This window comes from Haliaeetus leucocephalus, unplaced genomic scaffold (genome assembly GCF_000737465.1).
Source record: "Haliaeetus leucocephalus isolate CR32 unplaced genomic scaffold, Haliaeetus_leucocephalus-4.0 Scaffold984, whole genome shotgun sequence".
NCBI classification, from domain to species: domain Eukaryota; kingdom Metazoa; phylum Chordata; class Aves; order Accipitriformes; family Accipitridae; genus Haliaeetus; species Haliaeetus leucocephalus.
Window position 1 is genome coordinate 3669858 of NW_010973420.1, and position 20651 is coordinate 3690508.

Here is a 20651-nt window from a genome sequence, read left to right on the forward strand (position 1 = left end):
AGCTGCAACTCCAGCGCTGATGTTATTAAAGCAAATTGAGCAGCTCTAAGTTACAGCTTTTTCATTAGTAGAGCTAGGCTCTTGTTACTAACACCGTAAGTGATATTACTTATTTTATCAAACTTATTCAGTGGGGTAGGAAAAGGAACAATAAGCAAAAATTATGCAATAAATATAATAAACTCCCTTCCTTAGCAAGACTTTTTACACTGTAACAGATACTGTAATATTTATATTTACAAATTCCATGTTGCAGCATACCACTTGCTGCAAAATTAGTCCAAAGAGCGACTGCCAGTTACCGAAGTACCAATATTCCTTCCCCAAATCCTCTGTGTGATGATGCATCGTCAGATGTCGAATGACTTCAGTAAGGGCACAGCACAAGCCAGTGAGGCCACAGCCCGGCAAATCTCCAAGTGTCACCGCAGAGCCACAGCTAACAGCAGAGGTGCAGAAATTACCAGAACTTCAAAAATCAAGTTTTCTGTCTTTCTCTCATACTCTCCAAGGACTTATTCAACTGTGAAAAACATTTTCTAGTTACTTGTAGTAAGTCAGACTGTGTGCTCCAGAAACATATTCGTTTCTGTGACCAGCCACGCAGAAGGGATTTACGAGCATGAGATATTTATTCTACACACTTTTCAGGTTTAGGGTGCTTGTATGTTCACTAAAAGTGATTTTTGGATACTTATCTGAAAACGATATGAGAATTCCTTGCTTTGTGACACATCAGTGAGTTATATAAGGACCCCGGCAGGGAGGCGGGGAGGGAAGAAGAAAAAAAAGAAAGATACTGTCCCTGCAGGTTAGTTATATAACTGTCAACTTTAGCGTTCAATATTAAATATTTACACATTTTTGACATATTCATGTAAGGAAACAAATCTGTAAGCCCTGGAAGCATATATATTCACACGTTCCTCAGCCTGATCACAAATATTTGTGAGCAATGTTAATTAAAATACTCACTCAACTTCAAGAGATGCAGTATGTTGAGCAAGATTCTTCTGACTGGCACCTCCAAGGAAATGCATTTTGTAAAGATCAGTCAAAAGGCTGGGGTCCTAACTCCACCGAAGGCTATGGAAGGGGACAGGACCATACAACTACTTCTACAACGTTCGTATTCAGTTTTGTTTCCTTTTGTTGCCGTAGAGAAAGTAGAGAAAGGCCAATACGGGAATTTTAGTCACAAGTCCTGTTCTTAGGGATTGCAAGGGAAAACCTTGACATCCGATTGCTATAGTTTTACTGTATATTGCTCAGAGCTAAAAATGTCTGGTAAATACAGCCACATATTCCAAAGGTAAACCACAGTTTTTAAATGTAAGAACCAGACCTTGAAAGTTGTTCTCTGTGTTTATTCATGAGAGTTTAAGTGCAGTTACTCAACAATGCTTGCAAGGTCATGTCCTAGCTGAGTTTTACTTACAGAATTAATACTTCTGGAGAATCTCTTCCTGGAAAATATGTGAGAAGTTTTTATATTTCATCCCAAAGTTCTAAATCTCATTACCTCATGTCCCCAGTTGAGTTAAGTCATGCTTGGCAATCTGAGAATCTATCTAATGAGCAATATCTAAAAGCAACCCAGTTTTGTCGATGATCTACACATCTCTAATGAAGGGAAGGTATCTATGGGACTTAATTTTTTGCAGTCCAACACAGATTTGTAGAAACCAGATGTAAGTCACTTTACATTATGAAACAATTATTTAATTTGTAGGTCCCATATGACACAATGTGCACATTTTGCACTTTACAAGTTCTTAATGTGTTGTTACTGAAGCCAGCTCAAGGCTTAAACTTCTGTCATTCATCTATATCACTGACACCCAGCAATGAATTTGCTCCCTAAGCACATTTGGTGCTGGTGAACAGTATAGAACTGATAGTTTTGATACAGCTGTCTTCAGACAAATGCTTGGCTCCCAAAACCTGATGTTCCACTTCATTCCAACTGTATTTTAGAAGTGATACATCTGCTTTTTTCTGAGTCCATGATGCACATAGTATCATTTCCATACTTCCTTTGGAGTTATCTGTTCTTGGGCAGAGAGTGATACCTATATCAGGCCTTTCCTTGCTGACTCTGAGAATCTGTGTGTAAACCTACATTTTCTTTCTTGTTTCTTCTTACAGAGACACCACATGTATGGTATTTCCAGATCTGTATTTCCAGATTTCCACAGTGCAATAAAAATATCAATTGACACAAAAAACCCAAACCACTGTTGGGTGAGCAGAACCTCACTTGTTCTCTCATTCAAAAGGTGATGGGTTCAAAGGAAACAGGCGTAAGAGAGAGAGTCAGAAAGACAGATAGACAGACTGCATACCCAGCCAGAAAAGTAGGAAGTTAAGAATCAAGAAGTTTGTAATAGAGAAGCTTCAGGAAAGACAATATCTACTAAATAAAATTTTAATGCAACCTTGTATAATCTAGAAGTAGGCCATTTGTAAGCATTTTAGCATATGGTAAAAAACAGGGTAGCATATTAGAAAACAATCAATGCAATATATTTTCATCAAAACACTTACAAAAGGGCAATTGTGTTCACTTAATTATCTTTTAAGTAAATACGTTTGCTGTGCAACCCAGTAAGAATTTACAAAACAAGTGTTTTCACACATCATCAAAAATACTTACCCCATAATAATAAACAATCATAAACAGCTTCACAGGCATTATGAAATGTATGAGATAGTAAAAACTTTTTAAAAAAAGACAAACTAATGAAATGAAATAATCAGCCTTCTCTTACCTTCTGTAAATAATTAATTATTTTGTGTTAATTGAGAGAAGTAAAGACTGTCAGTCAAAAACTAAGGCTCCCAATACAGGATAACATATTCCATAGAGCAAGAGCTTTGTCTACCTCAGGAAGGCTGTGCTGAATAATCTAACAATGACCTTCTCTAGTAAAGATACAGACTAGAAACAGCTTGTGTATCTGTTAGCGTAACCTATGACTATTCCATAAAGAAATATAAGCTGCTTATTATTATTTAACTGTTTCTATAGAGATATTGAGAAAATCTCAATCAAATACAAAAAATACTTACATTTGTCAAAACCAATTGTTTCGGATGTAATTTTTCATTTCAGTGCAAATATCAATGTCCACAATGACATTTCTGGTTATGGTTGAAGGCTTCTTTGTATTCATCCAGGACGTATAAAAATGGAGTTACAAAATTCTCCAAATTTAAGTCACTGTTCCAAGAATGCAAACCAAGTGTATATGGCCTTAACCGTAAACACTCTTGCTCAGTCATTCAGTTTAGGCTCTTTTCCCAGGGTTTTTCACAGAAAAAAGCTGAAAGACCTTGGTTCAGTTCCAATGCAGAATAGAAATATGTATCAATACTTTGCTGTGAAATTTTGTTTAGTGGCCAGCCTCGATACCTCCAGTTAGGGTTACTAAGGATAACTCAACTGATTTGACCATATCAGAAAAGTGTTTAAGATGCAGATGTTGACTACAATTTACAGCGCAAACCAATTTACAGCACTGAAGAACACACAGCACAAATAGGGGATTCCCTTTGGATGACATTATTTAAATGCCAGAACTATGACAAAACCTAATGTAAACCAGAAACTCAGTTTGAAAGATATATGTACTAAATTGAATTAACTATGTAGGAGACTATGATCCCAGAGAACTGCATGAGTTTTGAATCACTTAACTGGAACACTAATATAAATGGCACGGGCTGATTCAGAGTAAAATAAGGAGGGAAAGGAACGCCTTTTTTCATGATCATGTATTGTAAGACCGTACTTGGAATAGGCTATTGTGCCAATGTAAACAAAACATTATGAATAAAACTGATAGGAAGAAATTAGAATTTCTGTTAGCTTGATATTAGCAGTGAAGTGGCTGTCCATATGTTGACATTTATTCACTTGGATAAGTTTAATTAAGTTTGATTTAGAATTCTAACCTTGCTATTTAAAAACCCTGCATAGGGAACACTGCAGCTACTGGGGTAAAGTTGTCTTGGAAGAGCCTTATTAAACACAAATGGCTCATTTAGCTCCTGAACACAGGGCTGAAGAAAAAAAAAAGTACCATCTCAAGAAAATATGGTATATTTGGAGCTCCAACTATCCAAGCATGCAGTACAAACATGTCAGAAAGCTAAAGCTGCAGTTACTTAAGTGAGTTTCTAAAACCAGGAAGAATGTTCCCATTTCTCCCATAGCAATCCCTGACGATTTCCAGCACTTCCTAAATACAGGTGGATGGAGAGGAAGATTTGAACCCTTCCTCAGCTACCACTCCCAATGCAGATCACTGAAGGCACCAGGAAACACAGAAGCCCATGAAAATAAATAAATGCTTAACAGCAAACTGGCTATCATCAAGCCACCTGACTTTAAATAGATCTAAGAAAAACATTTAACATTTACACAGAGCAACAAATATTTCACAAATACGTAATTAGATTGAGAGCTGTCTTTCTTACTTATGCTTCATCTACTAAATCCTTACAAAAAAAGCCAATTCTCTTTCTGTCTGAAGGAGAATGATCAGAAGAGCAAATCCCTGAAGAAGGTTTTTAGGGTGACATCCACCCGAGTAATGGGTGCGTGTACTGTTCCATTGCTCTTTGACTGTGTTCTAATATAAACAAAATGTACTTGCTTCCAAAAATATTCCCTTTATTCTTTTTCATTTTTTGTGTTTGCTTTAAAACAAGATGTTCCAACCAAGATGATTTTAGAGAAAGACCGTATTTAACAGAAATGCTACCAAAAATTTGCAAGACAATATTGAAAAAAAGTTGGATTTGTCTGGAAATCTTGACAGACATTTCAATGGAGCTGTTAAAAAATCAAACCCGAGAACAGGATGAAGTTATGATTGCCAACTGATACATTTCACACATCTAGACCATTTAAAGAGTAATTGTCAACTTCTTCCAATCTACAAGCCGTGCAGAGAGAGGTTACGAAGAATAGGTTACTGATTTTAATAGGCCCCTTCAAAGTAATTCATGGATTCTCAGAGGTCCACAGACCACAGCTTGAAAGCCACTGATTAAGAAAATTTGCAACTGAGTAACTTAAGCAACCTGACACAGCTAGGAAACTGCAAAACCAGAAAATTAAACCAATGCTCTTTTGAGCTTAGGCTATGGCGATGTGCTGTAGAGCCAGTTCTTGAAACACCTCAGCCTCTTTTGACGCTGTTACTCCCTCATTCATCAGTCATGTTCATGAGAACAAGAAAATCAGGTTGAAAAAGATATGAAAGATTTATAGACCTCAGCCACAAAACCAGCTCATAAACTGCAGTGTTTATGACTTTCATTAAATTTCTCATCTTCATTACTTTGTGCTGTAAAGCTTTAAGAGGTGAAAAATCATGTCAGTAAAAGATTAAACATTATATCATAATGTCTTGCACCAGAAGGCATTAAAAATTTCTATCAACGCTAGCAAATAATGTGGCCCTATAAAAGTAGTTTTACAGTGCAAATTTATGTGCTAAGGAAACACATTTCTGAACTGTATTTTTCAGTTTAGTTTCATCCCAAAGGACGGGATGAAATCCCATCTGAATGCACATCCAGTTTGTGCACTCCCCAAAAGCACCCTGCAATGTGAAGCAAAGCATATTAACTGGGGACAAACAGGAGATGTAATTTCTGAAGTATACTCTGGATCCAAACTAAAATGTTAATGTCGATACACCCAAAGCAAGCTAAAGCTGTGTGTAATTAGGGTAACCTCCATTTAGAACACACATTCCATATATTCTGCATATTAATTTTGGTTTCAACTCACCTAGTTTTTAAGATTCTTAAAGTTTATGCATACTTAACTGAAACAAGATGAGCAGCATATCCTACAGAGAAAAGGCAGAACTCCTTATGCAGTAACAGAAATAAATTGGAATCAGTTGTTTAAATTGTTACTTTTCTGATAGGTCCCAATTTCCCCAGGTCCCAATTCAATACTTGATTACGCATATGTGTGCACATACTTCATGCTGAGTTTTATACATTTTGTCTCAAAGTCCTGTTTTATTGTTACAGGTTCCCCCCCCTCCAAAAAAAAAAGGCAGCAAAGTGTAATACATCTGCCTTGTCATCACAGTTTTTGTGTTCAAAAAGGTATACCTGTTTTGTTTCAGTCATCTGTGCTTAAACATTTTTCGCAGATAATAATTTTCCATTCTAATTCAAACACACCAACAGACATGAACCATAACCACATGCAGACTTTAGGTTTTCACATAGTTTGTTTGAACTCATGCAGACTAGGTGGCAAGCAGCACCCTCCTTTGAAACTGTAAACCAACCCTATAACCTGATCCAAAAATACTTTCAATTAATAAATGCCACATAATAAACAGATTTTGAAAATTTTAGAACTATTTGAGATTTTAAAGCTGCTAAATTAGAACCGATTTTTTTAATTCACAATTGAATAAGAAAACACTCAGTATTCCTGTATTTCACATTGGTTTATTTTATAAGCTATTAATGTTAACTTTTGACAATAAAGATGTTTTCAGAGCTTTGGGGGTTTTGTTAGTTTGGGGGAATTTTCTTTTTTTTTTAAACACCAGGTAAATAATTTTAAGATAATATTTTGTATCCCTTTGTCAAATTCAGTGCAATACTTGTATTCCTCTGTATTATTGACATGTTGTTCAAATTTCAAATTCCTACTGAAAAAGCTGGGAAAGTTCCCATAAATAGCTATACATTGGTCTTTATAATCAAGTTGTCTTCAAGCAGACAAAATATGGCTGGAAATATAGTATGACAAATTGGTCTTCACATCCATGTAAAAATATAACAAGGCGGTGATGCGTTTAAATTCTTGAGACGTTTAGGTTATACACCAGGAATAACTGTCTCACTGCATGGACACTGAGACAAATTATCCAGGAAAGACACAGAACCGCCATCACTGGAACCTTTTAAAAATAAGTATGATACCTTTCTGTCAAGAACGGCTTAAGTATTGTTGATAGTGCTTTTGAGTATGGGGACAGACAAATGACCTCCAAGGTCCCCTCGAGTAGGTTTTCTCATATCCTGCCTTCGGATGCTGTTGCCAGGCTGTGGATTAACCAGGCCAGGGAGGAACAGAGACTGGAGGGCTCTCGGATTTATACACCCAGCGCTTGTCTCAGCCCTGCGCTCCTGATACAGGGAGCGCTGGGGGGCTTAAAGCAAACACAACTCTGCTGCTCTGCGTAGGATGCAGACAAGGCCAGCGAGGCTTGTTCCCTCCGCTGCGGTCACGGTCCTCCTGACTCTCGCTGGGTGCGGGGGACGATGCTCGGACGACCCCCTGCCCCAGCTCCCCAGCGGTCCCCCGGCGCAGGCTGCGCAGCACCTCTGGACGAACCCACGGAGCCAGCCAAAATGAAGTCATCTCCCCAAATCCACAGAACCAGCCAGCTCGAAGCTGCCGAAATATGCCGGCGCAGCCAGGTTTATTACTCTCCCGGCACGGTCCCGCAGAGAGGCCCCGGAGGAGGCTGCTGTGGCACTGTCTGAGCTTTTGCGCTCTCCTCAGTAGGGTCCATCTTGAGCACGGGGCTACAAAACCCCAGAGAGGCTCTGCAGGTTCGCTTCACGTCCTGACGTGTTTGTCGGCTACAGCTGAACGCCGACAGCCAGGCTCCATCTGGCTCGATAAACAAGCCACCAAACCATCCTCGCATCATGTTCTCCATGACCCCATACCACCCAGGACTCTCACCGATTCATCTAGTATTAGAGCCCTAAACCTAAATTTGTCCCATCTTTTAAATCTTGAAAACAACGTAAAAGCAAAAATGTTTCTGAAATTAAATAGCATACCCAGGTAATGACAACTCACATGTGCACAATTTTCTCCTCATGAAAAGAGCCTGATACAAGTATTGGGAGACAGCATAACTTGCATGCATGACAGTTTGGACATACGTGTTAATAGCTGGATACTCCAACCTGTTCTCTTCTCTGCTCCTGGATATTCAGACCTTGCATTGAAGCACGATTTAGGGGAGGAATTAAAAAGTCAAATACTTTCTTAAGCAACTAAATTTATTTAACAAAACAGATTGGGCTAATAGCACTAGAAGCCATATGCTGCTTCACCTCATCCTAGTTTTGGGAGGAAGGAGGTTAAATGGTGGGGTTCTGGCAGAACAAGCTGTTTTTAACAGGGCAAACACTTCCGCTTCTCCTATTTTTTTCTCCTATTTCCCGGGATGCCAACTGCTTCATCCCTTGTACTGACAGACGGTTTAGACTGGTTTAAAAAAATCCTTTGGGAATCTCATGGCTTAATTTTTATGAAGAATGATAAAAGTACTTGAGTGTGTGCAACAACACTCCTCAGAAGTTGTGTTTTGATAACTCTGAAATTAATCCATACTTCGAGATTAATCTATTTTATATAAAAATGCTATTTTTCTAATAGCTGCACTTCTATTGTCTCAGCTTCTCTTGCGAATTTTCTTCCTTGGACAGCACAATAAAAACCTCTAGTGAAGTGACAGCTGGATCAGTGTCATTTGTTCAGCAGCAAAGACGATAAAGGATTCCTATTAGGACATATCAGCTTTTAAGGCTGCATGGCCCTTATACCCTCCTATATACGACCTGTTTTTCCATTGATTCAGTATTCCTCAGTGCCTGAAGAACGTTATGTAACATGCTCTATATAGACTTACAAAATAATATACACACTTTAGGCTTGTATAGTCAAAACAAAGTCATTTGAAAGCACCCTGATACAAATGGGGGCTGGGGGGAATTCCAAATCTGTTCTAATTAAGGGCTAAAATGAAATAAAGTTTGAACTAAAACCCTCTGAAGAAGTACCTGGTTTGGTATAAGATTGTGTTTTACTAGACAAATGGTTGACAGTCCTGCAAAATTAAAACCAGTGCTTACAGCCTGCAAATAGTACAGATCAAGAACTCGGAAACGGCAGCTAGACTGCCCTGCCGTGCCAACGAGTGATTAGTTGACACTGACAGTGAGGATTACAAGACAGTTCAGCTGTTCCCTTGACCTTTTGAGATATACAAGCGATTTGAAGATGTTTGCTAATTATTCTTGTTTTCAGCATCTGCACAAAATTCTGAAAATATTTTAAGCAATTGTTCAGGGATGCTGGGTTGGTTTGTTTTTTCCTCCTCCCCTGACAGTTCACAAAGCAGGGTGGAAATTAAGATTCAATTCACTGCAAAGTATTAAAATGAATGAAATTCCACTAATTTTATTTTTAAAAGGCTTCACATTTTCTACAATACATTTTGCATTATGGAAAGGACTTGAAGAGATAATGGATTTTCAATGTACCAAAAATATTACTTGATGACATTTTTTTAAATATAAAGTGCACACACATAGGTTGTGGAATCAATTTTTCATCTTAATGTTGGCTTCATGACTGGGAGGGCTGGCAAAAGACTTACAGTTGTTTATTGCTATGTACTGCTGTGATTTTAGGTTTGTAAAATAACATTAATGTTGGCCTTACAAACTAGATTTTTATGCTGTCTCCATGTATGTATTTTTAATGCAATCCATGTTATCACATGTAAAACGCTTTTTAAAAAAAGCTTACTATCTAAAACTGCCACAAAGAATAGAGAATTAACTTTGTTCAGCAGACTCATTTCTGACATTTCTGATTCTTTCACTTATTAATCGAATATATTAAGTGCATATTAATGAAACCCAGGGTGGCAGATTTTTAGAGACAGGGAGACATATGCAACACTTTCCTGTGGAAATCTTTGTGTCCGAGGATCTTGAATTGGCCCTGCAAGACTCTCAGTATGTAAAAGTCTGGCAAAGGACTTAAAAAATTACTGTGCTTCATTAACCATATGAGTAGCCCTACTGAATTAAAATGCTAAGGAAAATGTACGATGAAATACTGGATGTGGACTGTATGGGTAAAAACAAGGTAAAAATTTATAAATGCTACATTTAAATATTTAGTTTGTATTCAATTACACTCATTGCATCTCACGAAGAAGTAAATGAACTGAATTCCTCAGAGGATGGCTCAAGATTTTCATGTGGTTATTTATCTGAGGTTACTTTTAATTGAGTTTAATTAAATTTGGTTAAAGTTCCTCAATAATTAGTGCTTTTACTTTATTTAACTTTTTCAAAACAACTGCTTATCCCCCAGGGTCATTTAAGCAAAGAGGGCACACGACTGTTTCTCGTTTACATGAAATGTTGAGCCATGCATAGATTTTCTAGTGCTCATTTCTAGTGTTTAGGCAATACAAATGATCAATATTAATAAAGATAAAAACAATAAAAACAATATGTTTACATTTGGCAGGAACTGATTGTACTCTACTGCAGAATTTAATAATACCAAGCACCATTTCCAACACCAGATGAGATGGCAACGCTCCTGCAGAGCTAATCCTGCTATTCATTTGCTATCCAATGTTTGCTTCCTGCCCAAATGACACCTGTGTGTTTTTCCTGCGCCAATATGTGTTTGCGTACACAAGAATCTATTTCAAGGTTTCCCCAGCAGGCATTTCGTATGTTTATACAATTTAAGAATAAGCTGATTTCATCAGAAAAATGTAAGATTTCTAGAATCCCCAGAGAAAAACAGATCAATCTACTACGACATTACACTTCTTGGAAAGAGAATATAAGAAGTTTATGATCTGGGCAATAACTCCAGTAAAGAAAAACGTTACTGTGAGAGTGGGGAGAAAATTAAGAATTGGATACTGAAGGAGTGAGAGACTCCAAACATCAGCTACCTGAAAATACTAAAATTAATGTAGTTGCGTCACAACTATTGGTAAAGAAACAGAAGGGAAGAAAATCATAGATTAAAAACTGGAGAAAAGAGAAGACTTTTATCAAATCTAACGTCAAGCTGTCCTGTCATGCATGTCATGCAGAAAGGGTCTTTTTCCTTCCTGTCCCACCTTGCCTGAATTACAGAGACTGCCCAGCTCTCCCTGTAAGCCCCAGCATTCATCCTCCTGGGGAAGCTGGAAAGTGATGCACTGCTTTCCTTCCCAACAGAAAGGAAACACACGTCTCTTGCATACCAATAAATAGAAGAAATTAACCTCTAAGAGTTGTCCACAAGGCAATACAGCTGTGAGCCATTATTTCTTGTGATGGTGCCAAGGCTGGTTTGCGGTTTTGTTTGGTTGGGTTTTTTTCCCCCTCTCCATTGTCCCTTAACATGCATCTTGCTAGGCTGTGATGGTGACTGGGATCTGCTGATTCAGCACGGCAGGCTGAGATTTCTAGTTGCATCCTCCAATGGAGGGAAAATTTCTCTATATGCAGAGAAACACGTACAAAAGCAGAAGACAAACCCTGCACGTGAATCTGAAGATAATAATAACCTGGTATATGATTTTGGCTGATTTGCAAATATAGGCAATGGGGGATAGGAATTACCCTTGGGTAAGATAGAAAAAAAAACCAACCCAAAACCAATTTATGGAAAAGGTTAAAAGCTGGATGAAAAACTTGAGCTGTTTATACATGCAAATACCGAACAATTAACAAAATTGTTAACATGACCTTAGAGCTATATTAGAAAGGTGGTATTTCTTATTTTCCCCTGGATGCAGGGGAATGCTTGAATGTCTGCTGTATGCTATTCGAGTAAAATTCCCTTTAGTAGCTTAGATGTCATGTGAGAAGCAATGAAACCACAAACTGCTCTAAGGAAAGCTGAGAACTGGAACCACAAGACGATACTGCCCATAATAACAAAATTTGGAAATGTTTTGAAGGAGCAATGTCTTAATTACATGTTATTACAAGATTTTTTTTAATCCAAGAGGTTCCATAATACCTGTAATAAGTGCTGGGGAATTGGGACAGACAACATATCTTTATAACATGACATTGTACTTGAGTCTAGGTGAAACCCAGCAGACAGCCTATTGCAGCTGTTTTGCTCCAGCAGAACTTGCATCAGGGGTAGGGAACTTGCAAGGAGGAGGATTGGACTGACCGAAATCAACAGAAATACTTTTTTTTTAAAAATGTACACCAGTACAGACTACAAACTGGACAGAAATTCACGTTAGCTGGTATTAAATTCAGCACTTTCACTCCTAAATAAGAAAGGGAAGTTTGTTGCCAGCTGCTTTATATTCTTTTTTATATATATATATATATATATCTCCTTTTTAATATAATCTTTATATATATTCTTTATATATGTGGATGAAATTTTTACTTTTTTTCACTTCCTTCCACAGATACCTGCACTAATGGCTGGTCAAATCTTTCCCACTGTGACTTATCACTACAGACTTGCTCAATGTGATGAAATGTCAAGAGACATATTTTGAGTCATATCTTCATAGGCAGTAACCTGAGAGAAGATGAGAACAGCACAGCATTTCAGATCCCAAGCAACAGATCTGGACAAGGCGGGGGCTAAGTTATTTGTTTGGGGTGGGTTTTTTTCCCCTCAGACTGATTTTTATGGAGTTTTTTTATCTAAACATCACATGGGCCTTTGCTTCTGTAATGAAGACTTTTACAGCTATCTGGCGAATCCAGCATTGATGAGCAGGTTGGCATTTGCATTTCCACGTCTGACTGTGACCTGCTGTCCATTCAATCCGTACATGTGTATTTGTTCAGATTCACATACAAGGAGCATAAGATTTGCTAGTTATGCACAGAACAGTTGTACCATGAGCACAAGTGAGTACTACCTCAACAGGGAGGCTTAGCACAGAAACAAGATAAGCAACCATCCTCGTGGGAGCTGTGGGTCAGCTGTATCTTCTCTCCAACTATACAGATACCCTTCCTGATTTAAATCTCCAACTTAAGTCCCCGTTGACCAAGCGATGTGGCACATCATAGGAATGATAAGGAAACAACCGAGTGGTGAACCCCAGGAAATACAGTCTCTTGTAAGGAAACTAAGTCATGAGAGGTCAGCAGGCACCCCAGCCACAGCCCTGAGCAGCAGCAGCAGCACATTAACACCACCAACAGCATAATGCAAGTGGCTTGGGAAGACCAAATTCCAGGGGACCGTGCCCTGTTTCTGTATTTTTTCCTGTTCATTAACTTGTTGCATGAGTAAGGGGAAGGCTAACCCAGCCAAACCTCCGCTGAGCAGTATTAAGCAATGTAATCAATTATTTCACTTTGTCTTCCATCTAGAGTTTTGCTTTGGGAATTTTAACAAAAGCTACCTCAACCAAGAAGACTTTTCCTTTCCAAGCCCACCAAAACTGCAAAGAACTGTACACTTGAATACAGACATCATGCCTGCAGCTTCACATTGAACTCTGGGATGTTAAAACCTCTTACCTCAGGCTACTTTGTTCTCCCTTTGTAATCCACATAAGGAAATAGAATTCGAGGAAGAAAAGTAAAAAGGTTTGTTATATTCATGTAAACAGTAAATGATTGTCAGGTGTTGACATTAGTGGTTTTTGCAACTGGGTAGTAAGAACCACGTGATATAAGGCCTGAAGAGTAACAAGGGAGAAGATCCAAGAAAGCTCAGAAATTGCTAGTGAAGGTGTCAGCAGGAGACTCTGAAAATTTTTAACCAGTTCAACAAGGGTATAGATGGGGGATGCACCCAACCTGGGCAATGCTGCTGATCTGCTCTGAATTGCAGGGCAGACTGTATGAAGATGGCTTCAGAAAGGGACAGAAGAATTGCAATTAAGTCATTCCTGCAAGAAGAACTGACTGTTTCAGCAGAGATCTAAGGAGAAAGAGTCAAAAAAAAAAAAAAAAAAAAAATCCAAACCAAGCCAGGTGGGGGATTCCTGCAGATCTACAGCCAAAATGAGACAGACATCTGGGAGCGACTGAGAGAAGCACTGCCATTTCTCACTCCCTTGGTGGGTTTCTGACCGAGTCTAAGCTCTCTTTCCCAAAGGATGTTTCATTTCCTCAAGCCATGTAATGGTTTGAGACCACAGTCCAGGTACTTGATCTCATGAAGCAGCTCTTTCTATTCATATACTGTCTTTAAAAACAGGACACTTGAGATTTCTTTACAAACTGCATACAAAAATGATTTCACCATACAGAGATAGACAAAGATAAATATTTCACATTTAGCCCTGGACTAACTCTAATCTACGTAACAAAAAAACCCCCGAAGCCAGGATCCCATAAATTCATTAAATCCTCTTTACATATCACAGGCTCACTATTCTGTTTGCTCAGGGAACAGATCCTGTAATGTATTAACCCAGGACACAGAAGGATTTTGTTCTGAGAAACAAGGTATTTTTAACTTGCCTAAGTCACACCCCTATGTGATCATCCCTGTAGTAAAGACTACATCTGCACCGGGAATTTTCTCTCAAAATATATTTGCTAAAATGCAGCAGCAGTTTTGCACTTTTCTGAAAGAGTGGAAAAATGATTCTGTGTGGATCAGTAATGAGAGCAGTAATTGCCACAGGGCTGACAATAATTTATGCAGAAGTTCTCAATTGCTCCTAATGGCCTGTCAGATGGTGAAAGGGAATGCAAAGCAGATCATAAAAACAACTCTAGCATAGGTTTTGAGAACAAAATTCTTGAAGCTTCCACTCTTGCTAAGAAATATGAAAAACCAGAAACTGAAGTGGCTTCTGGAGAAGCAATAAAAGAAAAGTATGCTATTATCTAGTAATTCCTGTAGACTAGATTTTGTGACTGCAGCAGAAAATGAAATCGTGTTTTCCAAGATTCACCCATATCTTAAATGAATAATTGTAGTAGAACAAAAACTTCATGTCCTGTCAACAATAGGTTACTACTTCTTCCAGTTCAGATTGGTTGAGAAATGTCACTACTGATACTTCAAAACCACAGAAATACCAACTGTTTCCAGTAGCATAAACCAAATGCAACTCAGTAGACAATAATCTACTTACTTTTCTCAAGATAAACCATGACACTGCATTACAGATGTTTGGAAACGCAATTATGCTACAGTCAAAGGACTTAAATTTGGCAATGTATGTATCAACATTCATAGCTTAAAATGGGAAATACTAGCCAATCTAGAAACACACATAGAAAATGAACTTTTGAGCTTGTAACTGCCTACACAGCAAGATGCACTAACATTCATACATTAGGCTATACCCTTAGGCAAGGTTCCTGAGGCAATTCATGCACTCTAGTATTTTTTAGATGTGTGGATTTTATCATGCATTCTTCCTTCAAAAGTCTCAGGAGGAAAATATTTTGCACTTAAACTGCAGAAAACAGTTAAAGGCTAGCTCTGTCACACCATCGAAAATTACGGTAGATTTCAAGTGTCCAAAAAGAAAGAGTTATATCAACTCTAAAAAAAATAAAGATGAGTTCAACTTATTATATTAATTAATAAGGTTATTGGTAGATAAAAGTTTAGGATATGTGAAAGGCAGATATAAATATGTTAGATATAAAGGCAGTGTATATGTACACTCGATTAAAAAATATGCAAGGTGGTGTTTTACTGACACTGTGTCTTGAAGTCTCTTATTTTCATGTTATTATCCCTTATTCCTACAAAGAAAGGCTGTCACTTTTAGATGGTCACAACTTTTCAAGTTAGTCCTAAGTAATAAGCAAATGAAATATTGCAAGACAGTATTGTATCAATCAAAAATGTTGAAAGAAAACAACTGGCCAGTTTTAAACATTCTGTAAAATTTTACTTGCATTATTCCTTTCTTATTTGAGCTTTCATGTAAAGTTACTGTTTTCAAAAAAATGCTGAATATCAAAATGTCCAGCGCGAAATTCAATTCTTCCCTCCGCTCTTACATTCCCTCCCCATCGCTGCAAGGTACGTGGCTCAGGGAAGAGGCATCACCAGGGAGCCTGGACGTCTGAGTTTACTGTGTGATATGAGTCAGCACAGCACAAGCTCTCTTTACGACTGGGTAATAGCCACAAGGCTCCACTCCCAGTAAAAACTGAAGAGGCTAAATCAAATCACAGCCTTGCTTTCCACTGGCTTTTTCAGATGCTCTTCCACCCCCTTCGTAGCTGCTAATGAACTTGCACTACACCACTGCCATCTCTTATTCAGGTCTCTTTGTGTATTTGACAATAATAGCAAATAACAGATATCCAGCTCTCATTGTAGACTCCAGCCTGTCCAAACCCTTCTCTGATATTTCCCAAGACATATCATCTTTTATGGCTTCAGCTACAACTCCCTGGCCAGACTTGTCATTCAAGTTGCTCCTGAGGACAGACCAAGGTCTTTCTGAGCAAAGGGGGAAAAAAAAGCATTTGGCTAATGCCAATGCTTCTGCCATTGACAAAATCAATTCTGTGGAAATACCCACTTTCACATAGTTCTGTCTCCAACAGAAAGGCTCATGCTCTGTTCACCATCCTGTCCTTGTCACAGATCTCAAAGACATCGAAAAAGCATAAGATGATCACAGACACTTTTAGCCATGACCAAAGAGTCAGCACAAATCTGTGCAACGTGAGGCCAATTCACAGTACAAGCTTCACTGTGATAAGAAAAATACAGTTCGCTACATACGCCATGGACCTGCGTGGAAATTGGCTGTTCTTTATCATCTCCCCTTGCCATCCCACTTACCAACAGTGTCTCACACCTGCTTGCTCATAAAGGTTTTGCCTTTTCTCTTTTTTTTTCTTTAAGTCTTTTACATTGCGATAGTATTGAATTTATGTTTACAATTGTTTTTAGACTCTGAAAGGTGCGTGTGGATGATAGTAAATTGATGAGTTCTGATAATTAGCAGTGATGATCAGGCAAATCAGTGTGGGAAGGAGAACAGTCTTGTTGACTCCTTTTCAAAATGAAAATGCATTTCATTTTGAAAAACAGAATAAAAAAATTAGAACTCAAAAGAGGAGGCTGTCACATACTATAAACCAACCACGCAGCAAAAAGTAGTGTCCTGTTACACAAAGGAGACTTTTCATTGAGCTGTAGACAAACCTGACTGTCATAAGCTTTATATTTCACATTGTCATCAACCAGCAAAATCAAATACCAACAACTTTTAGGGACAGAAATAATAAAAAAAAAAAAGTAAAAAAAAGTTAAGAATGCATCATCTAGGAAGAGAAATTCTTTCCAGCGAAGCTGACCATTAGCCAGCCAGCCCACAGACCAAGCCTCAGCGGCGGTGAGCGGGCACCGCAGCCCCTCCACGCCGCTTCCATGAAGAGATCGGGGAGATCTGAGCACCAGGGACGGGCACTGCCTCTCACCAACTCCCCACGAGGGCATCACCCAGCGGGGTGGACAGTACACCTACTAAGTTCATCCAGAAACCTTCTGAGAAACTTTTAAAGTAGGCCGTGGAGGAGTTGGGCAAGTTCAAGAGTAGACAGTTAGCAAGAAATGCCAGCTCCACTTCCTCATGTTGGGCTGTGTTTTCAGAAGAAAATACATTCTTTTCAAGGAAAAACATAAAACTTGCAAATAAACGTACATTTCAATGAATAATTTTCATTCTGGGAAAAGGAAAATACCAGTTTTCACGCTTCCCAAAGGCGAATTTTCTACTTATCCCAGCCACTGGGTAGGGATTCCCTATTACATCCCATAGGCAATGTTACCCTCTCACCTCAAGAAAATGAGGGCAGGCATAATGCAAACTACTGCAAGGACATTACATATTATATGATTTTTTTTTCCATATTCTCTGTTACAACAGCAATGCACAGATGGACCAATCTAAAGCAATGTGTAATGATTATGAGATTTAGACAGGAAAGCAGACATTTCACAAGACAGCATGCGAGTTGCTGCCCTTTCAAAGAACTGCACTCTCCTCAGATAGGCCCACCTTTGGTCTGAATCCAGGTTCATGTTCAACTGAAGAAAGAGTTTAAATTGTTCAATAAATTGGCTTAAATTTAGGCAAAACAGCATATTTTGTTTCTTCATAAAAGTCTACATATAGTTTTATTTTCTAATTGGTTACCAAAGATTATGCAAAACCATCAATCAATTTCAACTATGACTACACCCTACTTCACCAATGGCAAAATCAAGCTCAATACGTCGGTTTTTCAATGTTCAGGACTCTTTAAAAAGGACATCTACCAATAAACTATAGGTATACTTGGCAGCAGTTTATAATATACGAATTTTAAAATGAAAGAGAATCTCTCACATTTATACAACGGCTCAAAGACAGACTTCAAAAAAATGTAAAAGACCTTTACAATGTGTTCAAAAAGTTGGACTAAAAGATATTCACTAACTTGATTTATTCTCCCTCTGTAAAACATGGCAAAACCTTCCAGGAAAACAATTCTAAAAACATAGGGAAAACAGTGACCATTGAATAAAATACTGTGCTGTGGGAAAACACAAACACTTTTTCCCAGGCTGTGCTGCTGAGCTTTTCAGACTATCTCAGAATGTCAGATGTGTCATACCTTCCCATGGGAAAAGAAACATTTTAAATGCAGTACCAAAATAATAAGAATTTAAAAAAAAAAAAAAATTAAATTGCCTGATGACACATCTCCCCTCTTCCTAAAAGCTGTAACAATCCTATTTTCAAAATTCCTTTCCCACCAAATAAATTAAAAATAAGAGAGTAGTCTGCACATTTATGCCTAAGAAAAAAGTTTGCAGAACTAAATTCTAATTTTGTAAAGCATCGTTCATGCTTTACAATGTCCCCAAGGTATTCTACTATGTCCAGTTATATGAGGTAATAACAATAAATAATGTTTTCTTCAGTTAAAAAACCAAATTACTCCTTTATCTTTTCATGCCTAAATCAGACACCTGCTGAATCAAGTCACATATTCAAAATTCAGTGAGAAATCAACACAAGATCCTGATTATATATAAAGGATTAAAGAATCATAAATATGACACAAGAGCTATGCATAGCTACTGGCTTATTCTGCTTGTGAATGGAAAAGGAAGAAGGAAGGGTCGTCAAGGAAAGTAGCCAAAGGAAACTGAAGCGAATGTAAAAAGCATTGCAAGGCTATATTTAGAGGAAGACATTCTTCATACATTTGCCAAGCTATTCACGTCATTTCACACAGCATGTTTTATCCAGCTTTATAAGTCTATGAGAGAGCAAGGGGAAAAAAAACTAAATCTGGATCAGTTGCCAGAAATGGAAATCTTGCATTTATGTAGAGGAATGAATATTTTCAGCATGTGAATTCAAGAGTGCTTTCCAAGGGGGGGCGGGGGGGGGGGAAGCAGGCAGGGTGTTAAAACTTTAAAAGCTATCACAGAAGGATTCTGCAGTATATAGTTTATAAGTAACATGACTTAGCTTCTAATACTCCCTTTTCAGCCAGGCACACCAGCCTTAGCTGTATCACTAAAAATACTGAAATGAGTGAATTTCACTAAGTTCAAGTCTTCAGTTGATATAAACTAGCTGAAGACTTGTCCATGTTTGTGTAGATAGGAGATATCTGTTATATAAGCAATTACATATTTCTCCTCTATAATGTGGTAAACAAACACCTAACACAAGCTTAAAGGTGAAAACAGAAACAAAAATACTCCAGTTTTAGAAGAATATTATGATTTTTAACTCATTTAGCACATGTCACAAGGTTCAGCTACTTGCATAACGAGATGTCAAGCATACAAAAAATGTCAGTACCAGATGTAATGGTAATAGGAACAACCCACATGGAAATTTCCTGTTAGTGACCTTCTGGAGGGTGGGGCTGGAATTAATTTGAGATATAGGACTGGTTTTACTTAAACTTATACGAATGACTTCTATAAAAGTTTTTACCTTCATTCCCTTCTCCAGGTGGCTGATAAAACGAAAGCCCCAAAGATATGATGGCTGCAATTTCCAAGATTATAAGAGTCACATCCTGCAATGCTTCCCAGACTAGCTGTAAGAATGTTTTTGGCTTCTTTGGAGGTATAAAATTTTTTCCAAAAATAAGCTTTCTTTTTTCTAGGTCTGCAGCAGTGCCAGCTAATCCTGTAAATAAAATAAAATAAAATAAATTAAAATTGCAGTAAAATAGAAAATGCCCACTTATATCTGCATTCCTATAGATTATTTCTCCAAGAACAACTACAAGCTGTACCACCTCTGGCATATTAACAAATAGGCAGATATTCCACTTAAATTTTGCTTTTGCAAGATGATTTGTCCTTACGTTCTGAACAGAATGGTTATGGACTCAACTTAGTACCAATTCCTGCAAGTCTTAATCATGAAAAAGTCTTTGAATTAGTAGGTTTACTTTAATAAGACCTATGTATATACATACATACATACATGTAAGCAATGACTTCTGAAAATAGATCATAAAGCACAAATAAATTATATTTGGGATCAAGTTGGAATAGCTGTTGGCAGCATTGGCAACATCATAGAGGCAGCATACAGTTCTTTGTTCTGACCTCAGGTCGATGACCTCAAAGTATAAATCAATAAAGCATGTCTTGTTCTACTTCAGAGCAACCTCTCTTGCTGCATACATACTGTCACACAGTCTCTGGAATGAACTGCATGAAATTTTTGTTAAGTGAAAAAAGACAGCCAAAGTGACAGGTTATAAATGCAAAGAAAGTAAAAAGGAAATTATATACTTCCTTAAATCCATATAAAAATGCATGTATTTTGCACAATACTTCAACTTAAGACCATTTAAATTTAAGTGTAAGAATGTGTTGGTTGTGTTGA

The 20651-nt window shown here is 37.8% G+C and overlaps 1 protein-coding gene across 5 annotated transcripts in view; it reads right to left on the bottom strand.

Moving 5' to 3' along the window:
* Positions 1–20651, bottom strand: part of ATP2B2 (ATPase, Ca++ transporting, plasma membrane 2) — a 194570-nt gene that overhangs the window by 118894 nt on the left and 55025 nt on the right. For all 5 annotated transcript variants that reach the window (XM_010584463.1, XM_010584461.1, XM_010584460.1 and 2 more), the window contains exon 2: positions 19743–19940. In XM_010584463.1, coding sequence (XP_010582765.1) covers positions 19743–19940 — 198 coding nt within the window. The remainder of the gene's footprint in view (positions 1–19742; positions 19941–20651) is intronic.